This window comes from Pipistrellus hanaki, assembly GCF_964339955.1.
Source record: "Pipistrellus hanaki genome assembly, chromosome: 1".
Taxonomy (NCBI): Eukaryota; Metazoa; Chordata; class Mammalia; order Chiroptera; family Vespertilionidae; genus Pipistrellus; species Pipistrellus hanaki.
The window spans coordinates 164,592,550-164,617,815 of NC_140503.1; the positions used below are offsets into that span (position 1 = coordinate 164,592,550).

Below are 25,266 nucleotides of genomic sequence, written 5' to 3' on the forward strand. Positions count from 1 at the left end.
AAGGGAACTAGGGTAAAAGTATCAGTCACCAATTCGTTGCCAAGAAGGAAAACTGAAATATAAAGTAAAATTATGAACTTGGTTCCTGTTAAAAATCTGTATTTGGCTCACATCAGAGCAAACTCAAATCATGGTTTTGTTGAATGGAGAATTAGATACTTATGAAGCAATACCCTGTAAAGGCTTGCCATTTAGAGTTCTTAATCATATAAAATATACTTTAAATTTGAGCTAGGTTATGCTGCAAATGACTTAACCTTCTAGCCTTTCTGAATAAGCTGTGCCAAAGCACTGGGCATCAGTCACCTCACTTTATCCAACGCCTCCCATCTATGTCTAATAGCTTCTTCCGCTGGCATCCCATTGAAGTGACTCACTTATTAAAGTGGGAACAAACTGTGGTTTGAATAGGAGAAATTCAGTCTGAAAGAAATTTCTAATTTCCCAAATAATTAAGTGCATAATTTCAGTACGAAATCATTGAGTGCTTACTATGTGCCAGATATGGGACTGAGCCTGCATCTCCACTGCTTCCAGCTCTCTCTCTCTCTCTGAAGAGATGAACTTGGCTGGTGCGATGAGCAGTCCCTGTTTCCCAAGCCTGGGAAACCACCTCTGCTCACTGCTCTCTGGTGGTGGCAGAGGTGTTGGTTTGGCCTCCTATCTCTTTGAGGACAGCAAAGGCATTGTGACCTTGCTTTCATGTTTTCCCACGAGACTTTGTACAATGCTGATCGCTTACTAAGAATTTTATCTTTTTGTTTAATTACTGGTCCCTACTATGTGCCATGGATGAGCTGGCCACTTTGAAAAACACAAATGTGGTAGGACTCTTGGTCCATGTCTTTATAAAGTTTAATGTCTACTTGTTGAACGATTAGAGAGCTGTGAACAAAAAGTGATCTTTGTACCTAAATGGAACCTTTGACTTACTATACCATTTATAGGTCCCTTTTATATCTGATTTGCCAATGACCTTGTCAAGTGGCTAAGTGGAAGAGGTATGACTTTTGCAGATCAGGAAACTGAGATGCAGAAAGGTGGAGAATTATTTGGCACAAATGTCAAGAGTGCAGAGGATGAGAAATTCTGTTCCAGCATAAGAGTAATACCAAACCTCTCAACATCACATAATTAAAAACAGGCAGAATTAAGATTTGTAAATAGGTTGTCGGAGTACTCGCTTAGTTCTTTCTGCTACACCATGTTACCTTCCTTATACATAAGAATAAAAAGACTCTGTGTACCTGCTCTTTTGCTTATTTTATTTATTATTAATTTTTAAAAACATGTTTTTATTGATTTCAGAGAGGGAGGGAGAGGGAGAGAGATACAAACATCAACGATGAGAATTACTGATAGGCTTCCTCTTGCACGGCCCCTAGTGGGGGTCAAGCCAATAACCCAATAACCTGGGACTTTTCAGGCCGATGCTCTGTCCACTGAGCCAAAGCCGCTAGGACTCATTTGCTTATTTTATTCCAAATGCCACATATAGCTTGACAGACTCAGAGGAATAAACAGATATATCAGTTCTTTCCTACACAACCAGGCCCGGACCCCAGACCTACCATGTGGTTGACACTGGTGAACGGCGTGTTGTCGGTGATGGTCTCGAAGGGAGACCGGGCCCCGTTGCCATCAGTGGGGGCGGCCACTTCCCAGCTGAACTGCACGGACGTCTGGTTGATGCCGGCCTCGCTGCAGCGCTCCCTCGTGATGGCATACTTGGGGAAATGAGGGTCACACGGGGTGACACAGACCAGCGGGTAACCTGGGGAGGGAGATTTCTTGGCCCCTTCCTTGGTGACCTCTTCCACGTGGTCATAGTCCGCAAGTGTGACAACCTGCAAAGGAGCAACAAAGCTTCAGCTCTGGTTAGGTATCGGGAAGGTCAGAGTGATAAGGCTCTGAAGCAGGGGTGGGGAATGTCCGGCTCGCGGACCCTGCAAGACCCATGGAATCATTTGGTCTCACCCTGCCAAGGCACCCGCAGGCAGGACTCAAAATTCAATAAATCTGGGAGCTTTTATTCATAGCAACATAAATTTATGTTAAGTGAATTACATTGAGCAAATCATGTTATAAATATCCAATGGCCCTTGGCAGAAAAAGGTTCCCCACCCCTGCTCTACAGGCTCCATAAGATCACTTAATTTCCAGGGATTCTTGAAAATATAACAGGAGTTTACAATGCTTTACCAAGCATCCCTAAAAGGTAATGCAGACCTTAGGCGGTGCAGAAGATCCTCCTACTGGTCAGCTAGAAGCTTTATTATCTTATTAGCATTATTCCTAGAGCAGAGCGCTATCACTCATGTGGAAACTACTTTTATGTTCCTGCAAACTGTAACTGAAGCTATATCATGAATGGCAGTTACTAGTTTAAAGTTGCCCTAAATTGTTAATGGTATGCAGTAGTGCATTCAGCAAAATAAAAGTAAATGAAGGTAGTGCATTTCTTCTATGATCAATCAAGAGACACATTTAGAAATGACCCTTCTATTGATAGTATGAGACTAGTCTGGGAAGGTTAGAAGACTTATCCGGACTGCTTCTTTACCACGGGTTAGAATCCCTTTGGCAACCTCTGGGCATTTTCCTCCGAACTGTAAAGTCAGTGCATTCATTCTCTACACCCCCAAACTGGGAATCGTCATATCACATTTCTACAGATACTTAATTCTATATATGTGTGGCCAATAGGTAGAATAATAGATATAGGATAGCATTATTTTTTTCTTTTTTCTTTTTACTCTTTTAGGTCCCACCAAAGAAGTGAGAATATCAATTTGTATTGTACTTTCTGTTTTATCAGACTAAGGTATGGGCATGGTTTGGTCTTCCTCTTATGTTGTAACAGAATTTCTCATCCTCTGCACTCTTGACATTTGTGCCAAATAATTATTTGTCATTGGAACTGTCCTGTGCCTTGTAGGATGTTTAGTAGCATCTCTGGCTCCTACCCACTAGATGCTACCAGCACCTTCTGTGACAGTCATAACAACAAATAATGTCACCAGAGATTGCCAAATGCGCCATGGAGGTGGTGGTGGAGGCTGGGGGGTGTTGCGGAGGGGACAGGATTACTCCTGGTTAAGAACCACTGAGTTAGAGGAGCGAAGAATATCGCACTGAAGTCCTACTAGTACTTATCGCGAGTTCTCATCTACTAGTCACTAACACATAAAAGCAATCCTTCCCGTCAAGCCACTCACGATGGGCGGTGCTGGCAGTATGAGACTCCCCGCTGCCTCCTGGTCTAGGATCGTCACTGTGGCAGTGGTCACCTCACCAAGAACTGCTTCCACCGGATCATCTGGGCCGAGGACTAGGGAGAACGACTCATGCCATTCCCGGTCTTCGTTGGACAGGATCTCAACTTTAAAATAGATGTGGTCCACACCTTCGGCAAGGACAGAACACAGGACAGCAGAGGTCCCAGTTAGGTGACTGACCTAAGACACGGCTTCATGTCTAAGTATGCCCTTTCCTCTTAAGGGTTTTCTATGACTGCAGCGGCTGCTGGCCACGTTGGCTCCATCTCAAACAGGGAATCTGTTTTACAGACCTAATTCCACCTGTGGTGGAGGCCCAGTATTGCAGATTTACTATTCAACATCATATGAGGATTAATGGCCCCTGCCTGACACTAGTTGGCAGTAATAAAAATCTATGATCCAAAACATACTCCACCCTGCTTATGAGGGTTTGCGCTTTTTTTTTTCTCCTTAATTTTTCTTTCCCCTTTATACTTAGACACAAGCACCTGTGTGGCTGCCAGTGCTTGCACACAGACATCCTTCAAAGCTGTCTCCCGAGAAGCAATAGCTCAGAGGCTACCTACCAGGCCAGTCACTGCCAAGTCAAGAATGTACTTTGCAGGCCTTAAAGGGGGAGGGTTTGAATCTCAGAAACCCCCACCTTTTCCTAAAATGATTCTCTACTCGGTTACTTCTAAGATCGGTCTTTTCCCCAGATCCTCATGCAGAAAATGAAAAAGTAAAGCTACTCAGAAGAGAGGTCCTTGTGCAAGTGTGGAGGGAGGGCAGCTACCTTCCCAGCAAACACCAACCAGACACACAAAGGACAGAGCCGAAAGCCCTTTGAAGCTGTGGGGGAATGAAAGAGACATACAGACACCCCCAAACTCAGTTCTGGGGAAGTCATTTTCTCCCTCCACTTGCCAAGACATCTCTGAAAAGACCTTCTAACACTGTTGCCCAATTCTGGCTACATTACAAACAATGCCATTGTCTACATTCACCTCTTTACCGTTACACTATTTCAGAAAGTTCTGTGAAAAAATCTGGGAGCATATAATTCAACTCCTTTCCTGTCTCACTCTTCCCATCAAATTAATACGTGAGACAGCCGGTTGTGACTTCAATCCCATCTTCCTCTCTTACCTGACTTGTCTCCATTGCTCTCTCTGGGATAAACCTATTTTAGATGTTAAGCAGAGCATGCCTTCTGGATTTTAGCCCTAAAGGGCAGAGCGGTGGTTTGCACCAATGTTTGTTGCATGATGGCAGTCACGTACACTTTTTAAAAATCAAGTGCTCTGCCAAAACTGGTTTGGCTTAGTGAATAGGGTGTCGGCCTGCAGACTGAAAGGTCCCAGGTTCGATTCCAGGAAAGGGCATGTACCTTGGTTGCGGGCATATATTCCCAGTAGGGGGTGTGCAAGAGGCAGCTAATCAATAATTCTCTCTCATCGATGTTTCTAACTCTCCCCCTCTCTTCCTTTCTGTGAAAAATCAATAAAATATATTTTAAAAAAATCAAGTGCTCCTATTAACCAAATGTCAGGCCAACGACAACAACAACAAAAATCCTTTTACACTTGATCTTAGCCAAAAGGCCGAGAAGCGATCAAAAATCCTTTTAAATAAAGCAAAATGCCAAGGATGTTCTGAAATCAGTTGCCTATGTTTCCCCCCATGCCACTTTTACTAATAAAAAATTTAAAGATTCCTTCCATTTCAAGTGTGTGCTTAAAAAATACTTGATGCTACTGGAACGACTGTTTTCCTCGTTAATTTTTCTGCTCATTCCTTTCTTCAACTATGAGATATTAGGTTCTCTATTAAGTAAAACCCACAGGTGGGGATTGGCATTCAGTTACCGGGACTGAACTTCAGGACTCGGCTCTTTGGGTAGTAATCCACCCCGGACTGGGCAGACCCGTCCCGCGTGCTGCAGCGGATCTTGGACGTCCTGTTCTGATCCCCTCTGCGGATCACCTTGATGTTCAGCACGGCTGTGGCCTCGGGCCCCGAGGGTTCCCGGACTTGGTACGCAGCTTCTTCGAACTCAATGGTGGGGGCTGAGGAAACATGGCCAGGGAGACAAGAGCAAGTTAGAAAAGCAGGAAGGATTCCGACTCCCAGGGAAACACCTGCTAATGACAGGAAGGGGTTTTCACAGTTAACAACACAAAGACAAAATGCCTTCCAGTTATGAAAATCAATCAGTATTTACCCCTAAGCAATGCTTGGGAAAAAGAAATTTATTTCTGATTTTATGGAAGCCATTTCTTATTCATTTCTTATTTGAAAACAGGACAGAGAGGGGAATATTTTTAAGGACTTTGGAAGCATGATGTCCAAGTTTCCATCAAGGCATCACGACTCACAGAATGTTTTTATTTTTTTTATTTTATTTTATTTAAAAAATATTTTTTAATTGATTTTTTACAGAGAGGAAGGGAGAGAGATAGAGAGCTAGAAACATCGATGAGAGAGAGAGAAACATTGACCAGCTGCCTCTTGCACACCCCCTGCCGGGGATGTGCCCGCAACCAATGTACATGCCCTTGACCAGAATCGAACCTGGGACCTTTCAGTCCACAGACCGACACTCTATCCACTGAGCCAAACCGGCTTTGGCTCACAGTATGTTTTTAAATGTGCGTGCTTCATTAAGGGACTGAGCCACAGCGAGCAACTGATAAATTTGTATCAACTGATTGTAGGAATCAACTCCTTTTCATTGATGGTACATGAATTTCCAAGGTTAATAATTTACCTCATTTATATACAACTTAATTTTACCAAATGCATCTATGCTCATCTCTGGTCCTTTGAATCCTGGCTCCTCAAGCTATCACCTCCCCCCATGCTCAGCTTTTCCTAACTTTCTCACAGGTTACTCAATTAAGAATGGGTGGTTTTAGTGACTGACAACAAATGATAATTCAGGAATGGAAGACTTCTGAACACATTCTGGTTTAAAGTATTATTGTTATTGCTAGGGTACAGTTAATGATATGGTGACTATTCTTACAAAAATATCAAATTATGTCTTTTTTTCCAATATACTCTTATGGGGAAGGGCTAGGTGGTATTGGTAGAGAGAATAAGAAACAATTAAGAACAATTACAAGTGGTACACCATTTTTCATATATATAATTTTGCAGAAATTTCTAGAGTCTCTAGGTTCATTTCCCCCTCAGAAAGTCAATTCTTCCTAATTGTAGAAGATAAGCCTCATTTGACATGGCATAGTTTTAAAAAAGAATGTTATTTGAGCCGAAACCAGTTTGGCTCAGTGGTAGAGCGTCGGTCTGTGGACTAAAAGGTCCCGGGTTCGATTCCCGTCAAGGGCATGTACATTGGTTGCGGGCACATCCCCGGTAGGGGGTGTGCAAGAGGCAGCTGGTCGGTGTTTCTCTCTCATTGACGTTTCTAGCTCTCTATCCCTCTCTCCACCTCTCTGTAAAAAATCAATAAAAAATATATTTAAAAAAAGAAGAATGTTCTTTGAAATTAGGTGTGTCTCTGCAACACACTGTGACTGTGTTACCCCTCTAAGCTTCAGCCCCTGGCTTCTCTGTGTGACTGGGAGAAGGTCACTGCAGGGGGAGAGCCCGATTTTCCCTGGGTAAAGGAGTCATTCAGCTTCAAGGCTGGCTTTTCTTATTTCACCCAATGTCCAAACTAGTCCCTGATTTTCTATATGTGAGGATGAATAGTGGTATAAATACTAAGTAAAATTGCTATTACCGTGTATAATGTTATTATCCATTAACTCATTAAAATATCACTTTTAATAGAGTAATTATGTCCTAATTTGGAACAGATTTTGTTTTCCCTGGTGCCTGGGTCACTCTTTACTACAACCCGACCGAAAAATTTAAGATTTGTTTTTTTTTTTTTTAGGTTAGTAGGCCAAGTCAATGGAAGAAAACAAAACTGAGAAACTAGACTTTTCTAATTGCAATGCTTAAATCAGTTCATTGGATTCACCTCATTCTGATTGTATTTCCAATTCTGCTCCAACTACAGTGATTAAAATAGTTTTATTCTCTGTCTGTCTTAGTGTCTCTGTCCTAGCCTTTAACCATTCTCTTTCCTTTCTCTTGGCAGTGTGATAGGGAATAATGAGATTAAGACTACTTATAGCCCTAGTAAACTTATAGGAGCTTTGTAGACGATGATCATTTGCTGCCAACATCCTATATAATAAGAGGGTAATATGAAAATTGACCCTAATGGCAGAACAACCAGTCGCTATGATGCACACTGTCCACCAGGGGGCAGACGTTCAACACAGGAGCTGCCCCTGGTGGTCAGTGTGCTTCCACAGGGGGAGTGCTGCTCAGCCAGAAGCTGGTTCATGGCTGGCCAGTGCAGCGGCAGTGGTGGGAGCCTCTTCTGCCTCCATGGTAGGGCTTAGGATGTCTGTTGGACATCCCCGTAGGGCTCTTGGGCTGCCAGATGGATGTCTGACTGCCAGCATAAGTCCAATCCCCCAGGGAGCAGGCTTAAGCCATCAGTAGGACATCCCCCGAGGGGTCCCGGACTGTGAGAAGGCACAGGCTGGCTGAGCCCAACCCCCCCCCCCCCAATGAATTTTCATGCACCGAGCCTCTAGTGTTATAAATATAATACAGGACTGTTATCAGTAGGCATCTTTGTAGCCCTTTCATTTTTCAAGACACTTATAATTACATGGTTAGTAAATGTGATGTACATCAAGTGTACATTAGAATAATGGTTACCATCTTCATCATTGGATATGGTGATGGTGGCCATGCTACTCTTTCCAACTCTGGCTCCACTCCAGTGATTCCCAAGGGGATGGCCGAGGAAGACTCTAAACTGTTCCTCAGGCTCAAACATGGAGTCATCATGGATGAAGACAGTGCAGTTCTTCATCTAGAGTCAAGAGAACAAGATAGAGTCAAATTTGCATTGACATGTTAATAACTTTATTGGTTTTCCTAGAAAATAGCTGTTCTTTGTAGCATCAAAGAGTCAACACAAATTTTAGTTAAAATAGAATGTTATTTGGAGTTCATGCCTATGTGGGACTTACCTATATGTGGAGCCTTGTATGAGAACATTCCAATTCATTTGAATTATTGGTGATGAATTATGAAAAAAGAAGATCAAATACAGAACCCACTAATGATTACGTATAGAACATTTGCATGCTTTCCCACATTATGATAGGCAGATTTCTTATGTGGGGGTTTAACAAATGGATTAGACTTCCTGGAGAGCTTAACAATGTTCCTTTTTCATTGTAAAAATGGAACAGTCTGATAATGAGCTTCGAAAGGCTTCCCGTTAGGCTAAGGACACCTTTACGTGCTGCAGAATTCTCAAATGCGCTGCCAAATGTTGTCTCATCGGAAAACTGCTGAGTATTGATTGAGTCTCAGAACGTAACCTAAACCCCTGTTTGATGCAAGGAAATAGTGTTTCTCAAACTGATCATTCTCTACTGAGGATTGTGTCCTTGAGATATGTAAAATAAGGTCACAACATTATGGAAAACGGAGCAGCCTCAATAGTGGCATTACGTGATAAGGTGGGTTATTTTTAGTTGAACCATTTAAAAGCCACTATACTACCGTATTGCATAGTCTATGTGGGTATAGAGAAGTTTCATTCTCATACTTCCTAATTATTTTAAATGAAAGGAGAGCATCCCTGTGAACATGATATGTGGCTTGCTAACCCAGTGTTAAATCCCTGAAGAATGTTCCTTTTCCCCCCATCACATATTTCTTACAATCACAATTTTTTTTATAGAAAATATGAACTTAATAGCGAATCTTCAGGATATCTTTAAAAGAAGACATTCTAGTGAATGACAAGTTCCAAAGACATATTGCTTAGTATGCCAGGAAAAATGAAGATTCCCAAGTGTGCTTAAGAATGATAGATAGATTGCCATGTGGGTAACATTTAGACCATTACACTACATTTCTTTAAAATTTTATTAAATGACAAACTGTATCTTGGATAGGTAGAGAATCCTTTTTTGAACTTAAAACAAATACAGACATGTAGACTCAAAGATTAAGATTGCATCTGTAGTATGTGTGTGTATTTTTAAATACATGTTTCAAGCTGCCACCAGTAAAATTCTTATTAAATATATAACTGAGCCAGGGCTTTTCTGAGTCATAAATGTGTAAAAGACTGAGAGTCCCAAAGAAGAAAGCTATCTCTTTTTTAATGTCATTAAATATGAACAGAAGAAGAATCTGGGGTGAACTGGTATGAGTAAGATCTTCTTATGCTAAACTTCAAAAGGCCTAATCATAAAACCAAAATTACATACATTGAATTGTATCAAAATCAAAGACTTCTGTTTAACTAAGAACATCATAGACCAAGGCAATAGATAAGTGACAGAAAGGGAAAGTATATCTATAATATCTAAAATGTCTAACTGGTAAGGAATCAATATTTAGAATATCTAAGAAAGTAGAGTAGATCAGTAAGAAAAAGAGTGCAATGTAACAAAATAAGGAACAGAGGATTAAAATAATACATTTTTGCGCTGGCTAGTTTGCTCAGTGGTTAGACCATTGCCCCATGGACTGAAGGGTCACAGGATCAATTCCCTGATAAGGGCACATATCTTGGCTGCAGGTTCTCCAGCACTGGTAGGGGTCTGTGTGGGAGGCAACCAATTAATGTGTGTGTGTGTGTGTGTGTGTGTGTGTGTGTGTGTGTGTGTCTTTCTCTCTTTCCCTCTCATCCCTCTCACTTTCTCTAGAAATCAATGAAAAAAAAATCCTCTAATGAGGATTAAAATAATAAAAATAATGAATTTCAATAAGAGAAAGTTCAATAAGTTAACAAGTGTATAAACCATCATTAATTAGAAAAATGCAAATTAAAACAAGATGTAACCTTACCCATATTAGATTAGCAAAAAGTCAAAAGATGAATAATGCTAAGTGTTGAAGACGATGTTGGGTAACAACAATCCTTGTATATTGCTAGTGACATTCTGGAAAGTATTCTGACAATATTCCTTTAAAAAAAAAATTAAGCACATGCATGCCCTATTGTACAGCAACTTGACTGCTATATATGTATCCAAAGAAATTTCATCTCTCATTTGCAAGTAGATAAGTATGAGGATGTGCACCGCAGCATTATTAGTGGTGGCGTAATGTGAGGTGTTGACTGTCGGCTATTTCTGTGGTTCCTCACTGTCTATTGCTGAGAACAGGTGGATAAAAGGTAGTAGATGCAGCCCTAGCTGGTTTGGCTCAGTGGATAGAGCATCAGCTCGAGGACTTAAAGGTCTTGGGTTCGATTCTGGTCAAGGGTACATACCCCAGTTACAGGCTCCATCTCCAGGCCCTGGTCAGGGTGTGTGTGTGAGGCAACCAATCCATGTGTCTCTCTTGCATCGATGTTTCTCTCCCTGTCTCTCCCCTTCCCTTCTCTCTCTCTCTCTCTCTCTCTCTCTCTCTCTCTCTCTCTCTCTCAAAAAAGAACAAAAGTAAGAAAAGGTAGGAGATGAACCTGCAGGTGTGACTCAGTGAGTGTTGACCTATGCACCAGGAGGTCACTGGTTTGATTCCCAGTCAGGGCACAAAACTGAGTTTTGGACTTGATCCCCCGGGGGCATATAGGAGGCAGCAGGTCAATGTTGATGTTTTTCTCTCATCGATGTTTCCATTTCTCTCTTCCTTTCCCCTCCTCTTTCTCTAAAATTAATAAAAACATATTTTTAAAAAGCTAATAGATGCACATCGTAAAAATTATTCTATAGTGAAGCAACTGATTAAATGTACACATAAATGACATGGACGGATAAAGCATATTGCTGAGTAAACACAGTAAAAGTTTGAAAAAGATACAACACAATCAAAATTTTAGAAAATAAAAACTATGCACACAAAATAAGCATTTTAAAAGAATAAATACAAATTAAAAGATATATTAAGCTGAAACCGGTTTGGCTCAGTGGATAGAGTGTCAGCCTGCTGACTGAAAGGTCCCAGGTTTGATTCCGGTCAGGGGCATATACCTTGGTTGCGGTCACATCCCCAGTACAGGTGTGCAAAAGACAGCTGATTGATGATTCTCTCTCATCAATGTTTCTGACTCACTCTCTCTCTCTCTTCCTCTCTGTGAAAAATCAATAAAATATATTTTTAAAAAGATCTATATTAAATACAACATATTGATGAGCTCTGAGGTGAGGAAAGGAATTAGGAGAAGAGGCGTAGAATAAAAATAAACAGAATAAGAGAAGGGCCTTGAATTAACTGACCAGAATTTGTGCCTTGAATCAAGGGGCACAATGGAATCAACCATCTGCAATGGAGATCCAAAAAAATGGAGAAATGTGAGTCTCACCCAGTAGATATTTTTGTGATACACTAAATTTGATGCAGCCATACTTAGTGATTGGTGTTTTTCAGGTGTCCTGTGCACTGTGCATTGCTATTCAACTCACTTGCATCTGCTCAATGTCTTCTCATTTGGGCTTATTCTATTGGTTCTATTAGCACGTATGCTGCCCTAAGACAGAGGCCCAGAGTACTGTCTATTTCTCCTTTAGATGTAGAAGCTCTTCATCTCTAATGTTTCAAATTAAAAGGAGCCTTGTTCATTTGATTCTGTTAAATTCCAAAAATATTACTCATCACCTAAGTTTCCCAACTCAACCAATGAATATGTGTTTGATTTTAAGTGAGAGACCAAGAAGATAGCCACATAGAATGTATGATATTACTAAAATATACTATCAATTAGTAAGAAATACCCTACAATGTTCAGAATTTATCTAAATTACTTCACTGTGGACAAAAAAAGGCATCAAGAAAGCAAGGTGCCCCGCTTCAGGGTATGGTCACCATCTTATCCTTCAGTAACCACAAATCCACTTACTTTCTCCCCTTTCAGAAACGTAATCCGTGAAGAGTCTGCATTTCTTCTCTCCTCAAAGTCCTCTGCGACCAGAGCCGAATGGCTCTGAGTATAGCACCTCACTGAGGATTCATAGCTCAGGTCTCCACTCCGAATGATAGGCACGTGCAGAACTCCCTCCTTCTCCTTCACTAGGAGCAAGTCCTTGGCAAACTGCATGCTGGGCACTGGGGGAGCAGAAGGAAAGATGGAGGCATCGTGAGAGGGAGATAGGGAGGTGGCCACAGCCCTCTGCAGCTCTGGGCAGCCACGTGGCAGGAGGGCTGCCGGAAGGGCCACCCTAGGCTGGCCAATCACAGGTGGTAAGCCGATTTCAAGGCCTCATTGCTGCTCTCTTCCACTGTGAATGTGGTTCCAATAAAATAGAACAAATTAATTTTGCACTTTTTTTTTGCCTAGCTTCAGGGTATGGTCACCATCCCAAATGCAGACAAGTAATTCAAGTAAAAAAATGGGCCAGATATAAGAAAAAATTTTGATAGAGACTTGAGTACTCAAAATAAATTCACTTCCCTTCTAAGGCTACAATCAGACAAACAGCAGTGCAAGCCTGCTGATAAATGGCCACTCACACTGGTCCTGGGACCAGGAAGACAACAGGGAGGAGTTGGGATGTTGGTAAAGAGGGAAGAGCAGCCCTAACCAGTTTGGCTCAGTGGATAGAGCCTCAGCCTGTGGACTGAAAGATCCCAGGTTCGATTCCAATCAAGGGCATGTACTTGGTTGTGGGCACATTCCCAATAGGAGGTGTGCAGAAGGCAGCTGATCAATGTTTCTCTCTCATCAATGTTTCTAACTATCTCTTTCTCTCTGTAAAAAAATCAATAAAATATATTTTTTTAAAAGAGGGAAGAACAGGCCTTATTTAAAAGAGGTTGCCTTGCAACTCCAGTTTTTTGTTGGCAGATCTTCCTATTTTCAAACAAAACAAGATCTCTTATCTGAATTTTTATGTTACATCTCCTAAATTTTAAAATAGCAACCCATTAAGACAGGGAAAAAGAAATTCCAGATAAGTCAAAACTACTTAAGCCAAATGAAACATATCCACATGCCGAAATGTCCAGTGGGCACCCAGTCTGTGACCACTGCTGGAGAATTACCTGTTCTCATAACTCATAAGACCTCATTTGACTTTAGGGAGGGACAGTAGCCAAATGGTGGTTAAAAGCAAAGGTTTTGGAGTAAGCAGGCTTGAATTTCCACCCCAGCTCTGCTACTTATAGCTATCTGATATAAAGCAATCTACTTAGATTTTATGAGACTTGGGTTTCTTCATTATGTAAATTGGAAATGTTAATATCTAACTCACAGAGTTAACGGGAGTATTGAATTTACAAGATTGTATGGGAATGGTGTCCAATGCAGTATCTGGCACATAGCGACACTCAAATTTCGGTAGGGATTATTATCATATGATTTATATTGCTCCCAACTCCAGGCTTCTCTATATGAAAGGTCATTTTTCCCCTCCTTACTTCCTACAGTGTTCCTGGTATGTCCCTTTCTGAGAACATTTTGTTGAATGCAGATTATTAATTTCTTAATAAAAAATACAAAGAGGTAGTCCCTCCAGTCATGTGCCACCTTAGTCTTTGGGGCTGCAGGAAGCAGACCCTACAGCTGTAGACACTAGTTCCTGGCTGTGTCCTGGGTATGCCCTGCCAAACCTGAAAGGAGGAAACAGAAAGGGTGAGTACCCCAGCATTCTGCAGGTCCTATTGTTGAAAGCTGCTTGCCTCCAACCTGCACCTCTGCTCAGAACTGTTGGCATCAGCAAAATAACACAAAACCATGAGCTGAACTAAACCTAACAATTCCCACTTATTACCGTGAAAAACTCAGAGCACCACATCTAAAGGAAAATTAACAACTTTAGCATTAGGCTCTGAACAATTACCATTTAGGGCTCTGTCATCCAGTAAAATGGTCTGTGATATTAAGAAGTAGGTGGAGCCCTAACTGGTTTGGCTCAGTGGATAGAGCATTGGCCTGCGGACTGAAAAGTCCCAGGTTTGATTCCAGTCAAGGGCATGTACCTTGGTTGCAGGCACATCCCCAGTAGGGAGTGTGCAGGAGGCAGCTAATCAATATTTCTCTCTCATCAGATGTTTCTAACTCTATCCCTCTCCCTTCCTCTGTCAAAAAAATCTGTAAAATATATTTTTAAAGAATAAGGTACTTTAAAAAAAAAAGAAAAAGAAAAAAAGAAGTAGGTGGCAATGACATGGCCTCACACAGGAGGACAAGAAGGAAGCTTGTTGCCAAGTAAAAAGTAACACAAGCAAGAAAGCTTTTCTGCTCTGGCTGATTATCTAATGCTTTGGATTGATTTTTCTTGCTGGCCTGACAGGCATCAAGTCAAGATGAGAGTTAAAAGCTAGAGTGGGTGTCTTTTCACTTTGGTAATGGTTTCCTTTGCTGTGCAAAATCTTTATAGTAGTCCCATATGTTTAATTTTCCTTTTGTATCCCTTGCCCCAGGAGAAATATCAGAAAAAATATTGCCACAAAAAATGTCTGAGATTTTACTGCCGATGTTTTCTTCTAGGATTTTTATGGTTTTGATTCTTACTTTTAAGCTTTGATCCATTTTGAGATTAATGTATGTGATATAAAAGGTGGCCTAATTTCATTTTTTTTGCACGTATCTGTCCAATTTTCCCAATACCATTTATTGAATAGATTATCTTTTGCCCATATTATGTTCTTGCTTCTTTTGTTAAATATTAATTGACTATAAAGGTGTGGGTTTATCTTGGGGCTCTCTATTCTGTTCCATTGATCTATGCATCTGATTTTATGTCAGTACCATGCTGTTTTGATTACTATGGCTTTGCTGTATAGTTTGATATCAGGTAGCGTGATTCCTCCAAGTTGGTTCTTCTTTCTCAAGATTGCTGTGGTTATTTGGGATCTTTTGCAGTTTCATATTATTTTTTGGAATATTTGTTCTAATTCTGAGAAACATGCCATTGGTATCCTGATAGGAATTGCATTGAATCTATAGATTGCTTTGGGTAGAATGGGCATTATAATGATAGCAATTCTTCCTATCCATGAACATGGTGTATGCTTCTACTATTTGTATCTTCTTCAATTTCTTTCTTTACTGTCATATAATTTTTCAAGAATAGGTCTTTTACATCCTTGGTTAAGTTTATTCCTAGGTATTTTTTTTTTTTGGATGCAATTGTAAATGAAATAGTTTTTTTTAGTTTTCCTTTCTGATAATTCACTATAGGTGCATAAAAATGCAGCTGATTAATTAATATTTAGTTTGTATTCTGCTACTCTACTGAATTCATTTATCAACTCCAGTATTTTTTTGGGGGAAATATTTAGGGTTCTCTATATATAATATCATGTGATCTGCAAATAATGAGTTTTATTTCTTTCTTTACAATTTCAATGCCTTTAATTTCTTCTTATCTGATTGCTGTGACTATATTGAATAAAAGTGGTGAAAATAGTCACCCCTGTTTTGTTCTTGACCTTAGGGAACCGTTTGTGGTTTCTGCCCATTGAGTATGATGTTGGCTGGGGGTGTGTCATATATAGCCTTTATTATGTTGAGGATTGTTCCCTGTACTCCCACTGAATGGAAGAACATATTCAGCAATGATACATCTGATGGGGGTTGATAGCCAAAATTTATAAAGAACTTATAAAACTCAACACCAAAAACAAACAAACAAATAAAAAACATCAATCCAATTAAAAAATGGGCAAAAGATCTGAATAGACATTTCTCCAAAGAGTACATATAGATGGCCAAGAAACATATGAAAATGTGCTTAATGTAACTAATCATCAAAGAAATGCAAATTCAAACCACAATGAGATATCACCTCAGACCTGTCAGAATGGCTGTCATCAATAAATCAACAAACAAGTACTGGCAAGGATGTGAAGAAAAGGGAACACTTGTGCTCTGTTGGTGGGAATGCAGATTGGTATAGCTGCTGTGGAAAACAGTATGGAGTTTCTTCAAAAAATTAAAAATGGAACTGCCTTATGACCCAATGATCCCACTTCTATGGAAAGTGAGTATGGTAGAGAATAAAAGCATAATATTGGACTTGGATAGAGTGGATTTAGGTTTTACAGATCCATCACTTCCTCTCTGTGTGGTCTTAAATTATTTAACTTTAGTTTCACAATTTGAAGAGCCAGTGAGATCTTTCTGCCTTACAATGTGCACATTGAAGAGATTCAACAAAAGTACTCACTAGAAAGAAGTAATTGCTGAACACTACAATGGGTCACTGAAATATGTTTGGGGATTTCTTTGAGATAAATTCTGAACTGAATATATATTATATAGTCTTCCTGGAAAAAAAAAATATATATTAACATATTCATTTTCTAAGTTTGCAATCCTAATGCCCATCAACAAAATACAAAAATAATCTAAATGGAACCTTGTATTGATCAGAATACAATGAAGTTTATGTGTTACTGGAGTCCCACTGGAAAGTACAATAAATTACAGGTATGTCAGGAAGAAAAGAAATTAACATATCATAAAATCTTCTATGTGTCTGATACTATGATAGGTATTTCCACACATTTTATCTAATTTATTCCTTACAACAATCTTGTAAGGTGGGTATTTACATGTTTTGTAGATGAACAAAATGGGGCTCAATAACCTTAAGGCTGAAAGAGCAAAGAAGTGGTGGGGCTGGGATTAAATTTTAGGACTTCTGACTTTGCATTCACTTTCCACTTTATCAGAGGAAAATTGGCTATCTTTTCATGCAAAAGAATAAGAAGACTTTTCAAGAATAAAAGAAATAAATGAATTTCCTTTTTCTTTCTTTTTCAACTTCACTAAGGAAAAACAATTCCACAGAGTCTACTATTATACAAATAGAACCATTTAGTGTTGTATAAGGACTATGTGTTTGGAGCTAAAAGTCGCAGAATGTATGCTGGTTCCTCCACATACTGCGCTTGGTGAATGTTTCTTCCCCAATCAGTATTCTCATCTACAAAATAGAAGTAAAAGTGAAACCACTGGATTACGAGCAAATGAGATGATATCTAACAGATCACTCTGTAAACCCTGAAGTAACATGCAATATAAAATAGAGTATTGTTATAATCTTGTTCGTGGTTAAAGTTACCATTTTGTGAGTCACAAATCTAATTGCAAAACTTAAAACTATAAAACTACCAAGAGAAAACATAGGAGAAAAATATTGGAAACTTTGGTTAGGCAAAGATTTCTTAGATACAACACTGAAAGCATGATCAGTAATAGGAATGTCAATAAATGGAACTGCTTCAAAATAAAAGCCCATTGCTCTTTAAAAGACATCATTAAGAGAGAGAAAGTAATAGATTTGGATAAAAAATTTGCAAAATATAAATCTTTTTCCAGAGCCTAAAATAATAAAATAAACAACCCAATTTAAAAATGGGAGTTTTCTACAGTGCTTTTCCAAAGAAGAAATATGGTATGGATGGCAAGTAAGAACCTGAAAATATCTCAATGTCATCACTTATTCACTATCCACCTTCTGGAATAACTAAAACACTTATTAAAGAACTGACAGCACCAAATGTTGGTGTGGATGTGGAGTAACTAGAATTCTCACACACTGCTGGTGGTAACACAAAATAGTTACAACCTCTTTGGAAAATTAGCTGGCAGTTTCTTAGAATGTTAAACACTGACCATATGATCCAACAATTCCATTCCTAAGTATTTACTCCAGAGAAATGAAAACCTATATTCACACAAAAACCTATATGCAAATGTTATAGCCCCTCTGATCATAATTGCCAAAACCTGGAAACAGTCCAAATGTCATTCAACAGGTGAGTGGATAAACAAACGGCGGTACATCCATGCAATGGAGATTACTCAGCAATGAAAAGAGCAAACTACCCTTATGTGCAACAATGTGGATGAGTCTCAAAGGCAGTAAGTGTTCTGATGGAAAGAACCAGACTCAAGGTGCTCATATTACTGGATTCTGTTTAGACATTCTGGAAATGGCATAATTTTATGGATAGAAAATAGAGCAGTGGTTGCCAGGACTCAGGATGGGTAAGAGGTTGACTAATAGGGATGTGAGAAAACTTTGTAGAACTGTTCATCATTTAAAAACATAGTTTATTGGATTTTAGAGAAATAAAGAGGGAGAGGAAGAGAGAGAAAAACATTAATGTGAGAGCACAACATCAATTGGCTGCCTCCTATATGCCTCCTAGGGTGATCAAGCCCACAACCCGGGCATGTACCCTGATTGGAAATTGAACTAGCAACTTTCTGTGCATGAGACAATGCCCAACCAAATGAACCATACCAGCCAGGGCTGTTCAATAACTTGGTGGTGTACACAATATTGTCCATTTGTCAAAACTCATAAAACTATATACCAGAAAGGATGAATTTAATTCATGTAAATTAAACCTTAATAAAACTAGCTCTAAAATAATATACCATTTTTTGCCTGGCTGGTGTGGCTCAGTGATTGAGTGTCGACCTATAACCAGGAGTCACAGTAGTTCAATTCCTGGTCAAGGCATATGCCTGAGTTGTGGGCTTGATGCCCAGCAGGGAGTGTGCGGGAGACAGCTGATCAATGATTCTCTCTCATCATTGATGTTTCTATCTCTCTCTCCCTCTTCCTTCCTCTCTGAAATCAATAAAAATATATATTTAAAAAATAAAATAAAATAAAATAAGATACCATTTTAAACATATGCATATATTTCTTTTCTCTCTTGAAGGCTACACACAACAAAAAAGTGGTTAAAATGTTGTTTCCAGGGAATGGAACTGGAGAATTGGGAGACAGGAGTAGAAGGAAGACTTAATTTTCATAGTATACCATTTTTGTCATTTGATTTTTTTAAAAAATATAAATGAATAAATAATTTAAAATAAATAAAAATATTAGAGATTGCTCTGCTGGCTGCCTGTTCCTTTTTTGGTGCCTTTTCATTCATTGTAAGAGTTTAATAGTGGACTCTATTGTCAATCATAAGAATGCTGATTGGAGTCCTTCTGCCTCGATTCTCTCCATCCAACTCTAGAATCTGACAATTCTAAATTTCATCAACTCTTCCTAAGAAGCACCTGTCCCTTCTTCTTCACCCTCATGTTACTTGGGTTAGTTCTTCAGTGGCAACTTACATTCTGTTCATATACTTGTCTCTTCATTCCTGCACATCGTCTACAGGACAATGAGTTTCCTAAGACAAAATCACACACTCGTGTGCTGATAAGAATCTGTTGCTTCCTTCTGCTTATCATTCCTTAGGATGGAACATAAGACTCTTAGAACTCGACTCCAACCTATCTTTCCATTTCATTTCCTTTTATTCACCTCCTACTGGATTCAAAGCAAAAGTAAGCATCTCACTGTTTTCCAAATATGCACCTTTCAAAATTTTATGCCATGTACATGCTATATCTGTTTATTTGATAAAGCTTTATTTTATTATCCATTAGGTAAATTACTGTCACACCTGAAGACTCAGCTTAAATATCAACTCCTTTGTTAAATCTTCTATGATTCTTCCACACAAAGTTACTGTTCAGTCCCATCCAGATAGCACTGGATTTATAGCAGTGTTAGGCCATTTATCATAATACTAGAGATTTGGTGCACAAAATTTGTGCATTCATTGTGGAGTCCCTCATCCTTGCCTGTGCCCTCTCACAATCTGGGAGCCCTTGGGAGATATCCAACAGACAGCTTAGGCCTGCTCCGGAGCAGGACTAAGCCGCCGTCAGTCAGTGCTTCCACAGAGACGGAAGAGGATCCTGCCACCACCACTGCACTCACCAGCCATGAGCCTGGCTTCTGGGTGAGTGGTGCTCCCCCTGTGGGAGCACACTGACCACCATGGGGCAGCTCCTGTGCTGAGTGTCTGCCCCTGTTGTTCAGTGTGCATCATAGTGACCAGTCGTTCCACTGTTCGGTAGATTTGCATATTCGCTTTTTATTATATAGGATTTCCTAATTTTTCAGTATAAGGGTCTTATCCCCCAACTAGACATTGAACTTCTTGAGAACATGGCCTAAACCAAGGCTTAAACATTTTTTGTGTATCTAGTAGAGTGCCAGAAACATGAACAATTATTTCTTTCCTCTATTTTATGTAAATGTGTGCATGTAGGTACTTGTACACACACAGATATAACACACATATGCACACATACATACAAATGAACTCACACACACACACACACACACTCACATTTCTTGAATGAAATGTGAATGAGGCCCAATGCATATATATCGAGGTTAAGGAAAAAATAGAACTATAGTCAGCCACCAGCTGGCAGCCCCAATCTCTTACCATCCTGGAATGTGTCATTAATGGCAATGACAGCTTGGAAAGGTTTGGTCAGTTCGGCCCCTTGTGCTGAGCTGAGGAACACCACAAATGTCTCCAGCCCTTCAATTGCTGGATACTGAATGTCATCTAAGATCGTCAAGGTGCAATACTAGGAGAAAAATCAGGATGTTAACTATATAGATTTGCTGTTGTGATTGTCTTCAATATATATAAACATTGAATCACTGCATTGTACAACTGAAACTCTATAGTGTTATATGCTAATTACATCTCATTTTTAAAAAAATTATTTTTAATTAAAAAAAAAAGAAAAATTCAAGTAAACCTTACAGAATGCCAAACACATAACACCCATTTATTTTGGGAAATTAGAACACAGGCAACAACTTGTCTTTCTTTGGTGGTCTTAAATTAAGTTTCTTTTATCCATAAAATTACACCCCTTTTATTACACACCCGTAGGTGTTTTATTTCTAGATATTAGATCAAACAAATGTTGTTTCTATCCTAACTCTGTGGTGCTGGCTATAATATGATAAAAACATCACTTGGAGAGTTTTGTAGATAATCCCTCTAAGTTTGTTCTCTTGATTGTATGTTTGTGTTTTTGAAGAAAAGGAAGATAGTAATATTGCAAGTGGAGTTTAGTGTCCTCCAGAGAGTTTGGAAAGCAGACTAGATAGCACATTAACAGACTCATCCAGCTATTCACGGCTATATGCTCACCTGCTCAGTGACACCTGGTCCGAATTCCACCTTCCTAGAGCTGGGAACATAGTCAACTCCCGGAGTGGCAGAAGCTGGGTCTGAGGGACGCGTAGCACACCAGACAGATGTGAAGGTCGAAAGGTCAGTCCCATGGCGGATAACTGGGATCTTCACTGTTCCTGAAATAAGATTCAGATTCCCAAGGTCAACCTTGACCCAGAAAATCAACAGTACTTTCCCAACATGTTCTCTTTCTCAGCAGCAGCAGCAGTTTTATCCTGCTGGCCTGTCTATTCTAACCTCAGCGATGCTTGGTGCTCCCTCTGCCCTTCTTTTTATCAACACTGAGATTAAGAGCAGACCTAGAGGAGGGTCTCATGCAGGTTGTGCTGGAAAGTAGCCCTTAGGCAGGGGCCTGAATCCTAGTTAACTTACCATGCCCGCTCAACTCAGGTAAAAGACAGAGACTTGGCTGACAGCAGCTGCCTTCTCACTACAACAAGATTTGTTTGAGTTGTCTTGTACCAATCAAAGTGGGTTTTTGATATCTAAATCCAGCCTACCACCAGGAATGCTCAGGGCCTACTCAAGAAGGCAAATAATCCTTTCTACTAATATTTACACGGTAAAATAAGATTGTTTTAGAGCACATGTGTCAAACACAAGGCCCGCGGGCCAAATCCAGCCCGCCAGGCCTTGCAATGTGGCCCGCACCGCGCTGTCATCACTGCACTCCGCTGTCAGTTTATGACATTGTCAGTTTATGACTGTTCAGTAAACCATTCGGCCTGCGATTTAGGCTGGATTTTAGATTTTGGCCCCTTCTCTGATTGAGTTCGACACCCCTATTTAGAGTAATAAATTTGACAGTAAAATAGTAGACAAGTTTTCAGGCTAATTTAAATTGGCTAATTGAAATAAGGGAATATTCTAGAAAAATTAATTGCACTGGACAAAAAGCTGTTCCTAAAGTGTTAACTAAAATTTTTATTGGTAGTTCATCTCATGATAAAATCTCACAACAGAAAATGAAGCCAAAGCAGTCATATTTTAGTGCAAAAAATTAAAATTTAAAAGCTATCAAGACTATATTATAAAATTTTCAAAAGCCTCCTAATATTTAAATAAAAAAAGGGGAAAAGTAGAAGAATATCATGTTAGGAAAAATATCCTGTAAGTTACATCTAGGAAATTTGTACTTTAGAAAATTAATTGTAATGCTAACAGCAAGACACCCATGAAAAACACACATGGTGTCAAAACAAGCCAGAGGAAAATCATTTGGGCAAAAAATGAAAAAGAATCCCAAGTCAAATTTATAGAAAATATTCCTTTATTAACTTTTGGTCGTGGCAACAGAGAGGAATTGACAGGACTACTCCAACCATGAAGACAGAAGAGAAGCAGTCCAGAGATGGAAAATGCTGATGACGCCTTGCCATAATAGCAGTCAGCAGCTGTGTATCACTGCAGGTTGCCCAGGACCAAACCAGAGAGGGTCGGACAAATACATTACCGCCATTTGTCCACCATTCAGAACTGAAATATCATTGCTGATATATACACATAAGGAACTGTTTGGCATTGAAATTGGGTCTCAAAAGAACTGTTATCCCAGAAAGAAACTCACTACAAATTGATTCATATGTCTTTCAGCATAACCATTATTGCTTGTCTCATTTTTGATTCTTTTAAGTATATCTCCAGTAGGACATGATTGCACTCATCTAGGGGAAATGGTGAACAACATAGACTGATGAACAAGAACAGACCCAGAGATAAGGAGCCATGGGTCAGACTGTTGGACCTCAAAGGGAGGGTGGGGATAAAAGGGAGAGATCAACCAAAGGACTTGTGTGCATACATATGAGCCTAACCAGTGTTCAAGGACAATAGGGGGGGTGAGGGCATGAGTGGGAAGGGGTGGGGGATTGGAATGGGGGATTGAGGACAAATATGTGATACCTTAATCTAGGGGTGTCGAACTCAATCAGAGAAGGGGCCAAAATCTAAAATCCAGCCTAAATCGCAGGCCGAATGGTTTACTGAACAGTCATAAACTGACAATGTCATAAACTGACAGCGGAGTGCAGTGATGACAGCGCGGTGCGGGCCACATTGCAAGGCCTGGCGGGCTGGATTTGGCCCGCGGGCCTTGTGTTTGACACATGTGCCTTAATCAATAAAGAAATTAAAAAAAAAAGAAATGTCTTGGAAAAAAAAAAAAAGAAGAAAGTAGCCCTTAGAGGAAAATGATTTTGTAGCTTCACAAAGGAGACTGTTCACAGAAGAACAATGAACTTAAGGGGGGAAGGATCCATTGGAAAACATCTCAAGCCTATATAGGGAGAAGAAACTCAGATGAGCGCCTCAGGGATGAGATAGAAAATAGTCAATTAAGGAAGAAACAGCTATGGGACTCTATGGGACCTGAAGCTGAATGTTCCTAATTAAATGTTCCGAACTGGTTTGATTTCCCCATTTTATCTGAGTGGTGCACACATCATTACTTAAACCATATGTGCTTATTGCTTATCTTAGGAATGAAACTCATTTTCTAGTCCATTGTGACATCATACCTCATAGGGTCCTAATGACACACATGTAGATTTTAACTGTTTTCACAATCAAGGTGAGAGCAAAGCTACATGAAAACCCATCAGTCACATTTCTCTAGTCAGTTGTGAAATGACATTAGTCATGACTGAGTCTTTAGTGTATGGCAAAGGAAGTGGCATTGTAGAAAGGCCTGGGTTCCAAATCCTGCTCTGGAATATTAACTGCTTGATATTTGATGATTTATTTAATCTCTCTGAATCTCCATTTGCTCTCCTCTATAATGCCATCTTCTCTACAGACGATTAAGTGAGAATTCATGAAATGCATGTTGCTCGGTACCTGGCATTCCATAAGTACTCAAGAAGATCAGTTCCCGCTGTCTCTCAGAATATCACCTTCAAAGAGGTGAGAGAACTGGGTCAAATGGCTCCCATCAGTAGATACTTCTCACAGATACTGCTGCCCCATCTGGTAGTATGTCTGCCAGCAGTATGTGGAGGACCCCTGTGCAGCCAGGAGAGGGAAGGAGCCTGGGTGGGAAAATCTGCCCACTGACTGCTTTGGACTGTAATATGAACTTGTGAAGAGACTGACATTTGGTTTAGCAGTGAGAAGTATACAAAACCACTTACTTCTATTATCAACCGATCTCATTCCCCTCCATTGCAAGCCAAAATGGTTAGCACCATGCCTTCCCTCTGGACCACAGAGGTCTGCCAATGACTGTAAGCCAGATCCCTCCCTGCCATCAGTAATCAGAGCAAGAAAAGTGATTCTTTACTACCTTCGATTCTTGGTTGAAAAGCCTAGCATTATATAATGTCTCAGACCAACAATGATATCACTGAGGAATGGCATTCTTCAATGTCTTAAGGATATTCTCAAATATGAGAGGAAATCATTTAAGAAAGTGATCAAGAGAAGGGTGATAGATCCCCAGAGACGCTCCTTTACCTGCATCCTCACTGACAGTGAAAGCTGTGTTGCTCAGGGACACAGTGGAGGCATCATTGGGACCATTGATGAACACCTTGGCCAATGACACCCTTCCGATGCGGGCATTGTCAGAAGCATCTGCCAGGGCAATCTCAAACTCTTCTTCCTCTTCATATTCACTGTCATCAATGAGCATGATGTCACAGGTGGACATGGTGACACCAGGTCTGAATATCACACGACTGTCAGCAGACCTCCCTCTAGACTTAAAATCAGAGCCCGATTCTAGAGCGTAGAGGCTACTTCCCATAGCTGACTTAGGGATAGTGTAGCAAATCACAGACACAATGCTGCTTGCATCCCCTGAAATACAAAATGGCAAGAAAACCAAACATTTGAATGAGTGCTTCTCAAATTCTAAAATCTCTGATAAATTAGTGAGCTTGGTTCCTTCTGATGTATTCCATCACTATCCATGTTCACGATCTGACATGAAACCTTCCCGCGTTGCAGTCTCTTTTGAGCTTATGAAATAAATCACTTG

General features: G+C 39.9%; 1 protein-coding gene across 1 annotated transcript in view; it reads right to left on the minus strand.

Moving 5' to 3' along the window:
- Positions 1 to 25,266, minus strand: part of FRAS1 (Fraser extracellular matrix complex subunit 1) — a 438,553-nt gene that overhangs the window by 34,847 nt on the left and 378,440 nt on the right. Inside the window, exons 56-63 of the mRNA XM_084880389.1 lie at positions 24,741 to 25,085; positions 21,246 to 21,406; positions 20,520 to 20,667; positions 12,157 to 12,362; positions 8,007 to 8,163; positions 5,129 to 5,329; positions 3,219 to 3,406; positions 1,572 to 1,847 (exon numbers count right to left, since the gene is read on the minus strand). Coding sequence (XP_084736515.1) covers positions 1,572 to 1,847; positions 3,219 to 3,406; positions 5,129 to 5,329; positions 8,007 to 8,163; positions 12,157 to 12,362; positions 20,520 to 20,667; positions 21,246 to 21,406; positions 24,741 to 25,085 — 1,682 coding nt within the window. The remainder of the gene's footprint in view (positions 1 to 1,571; positions 1,848 to 3,218; positions 3,407 to 5,128; positions 5,330 to 8,006; positions 8,164 to 12,156; positions 12,363 to 20,519; positions 20,668 to 21,245; positions 21,407 to 24,740; positions 25,086 to 25,266) is intronic.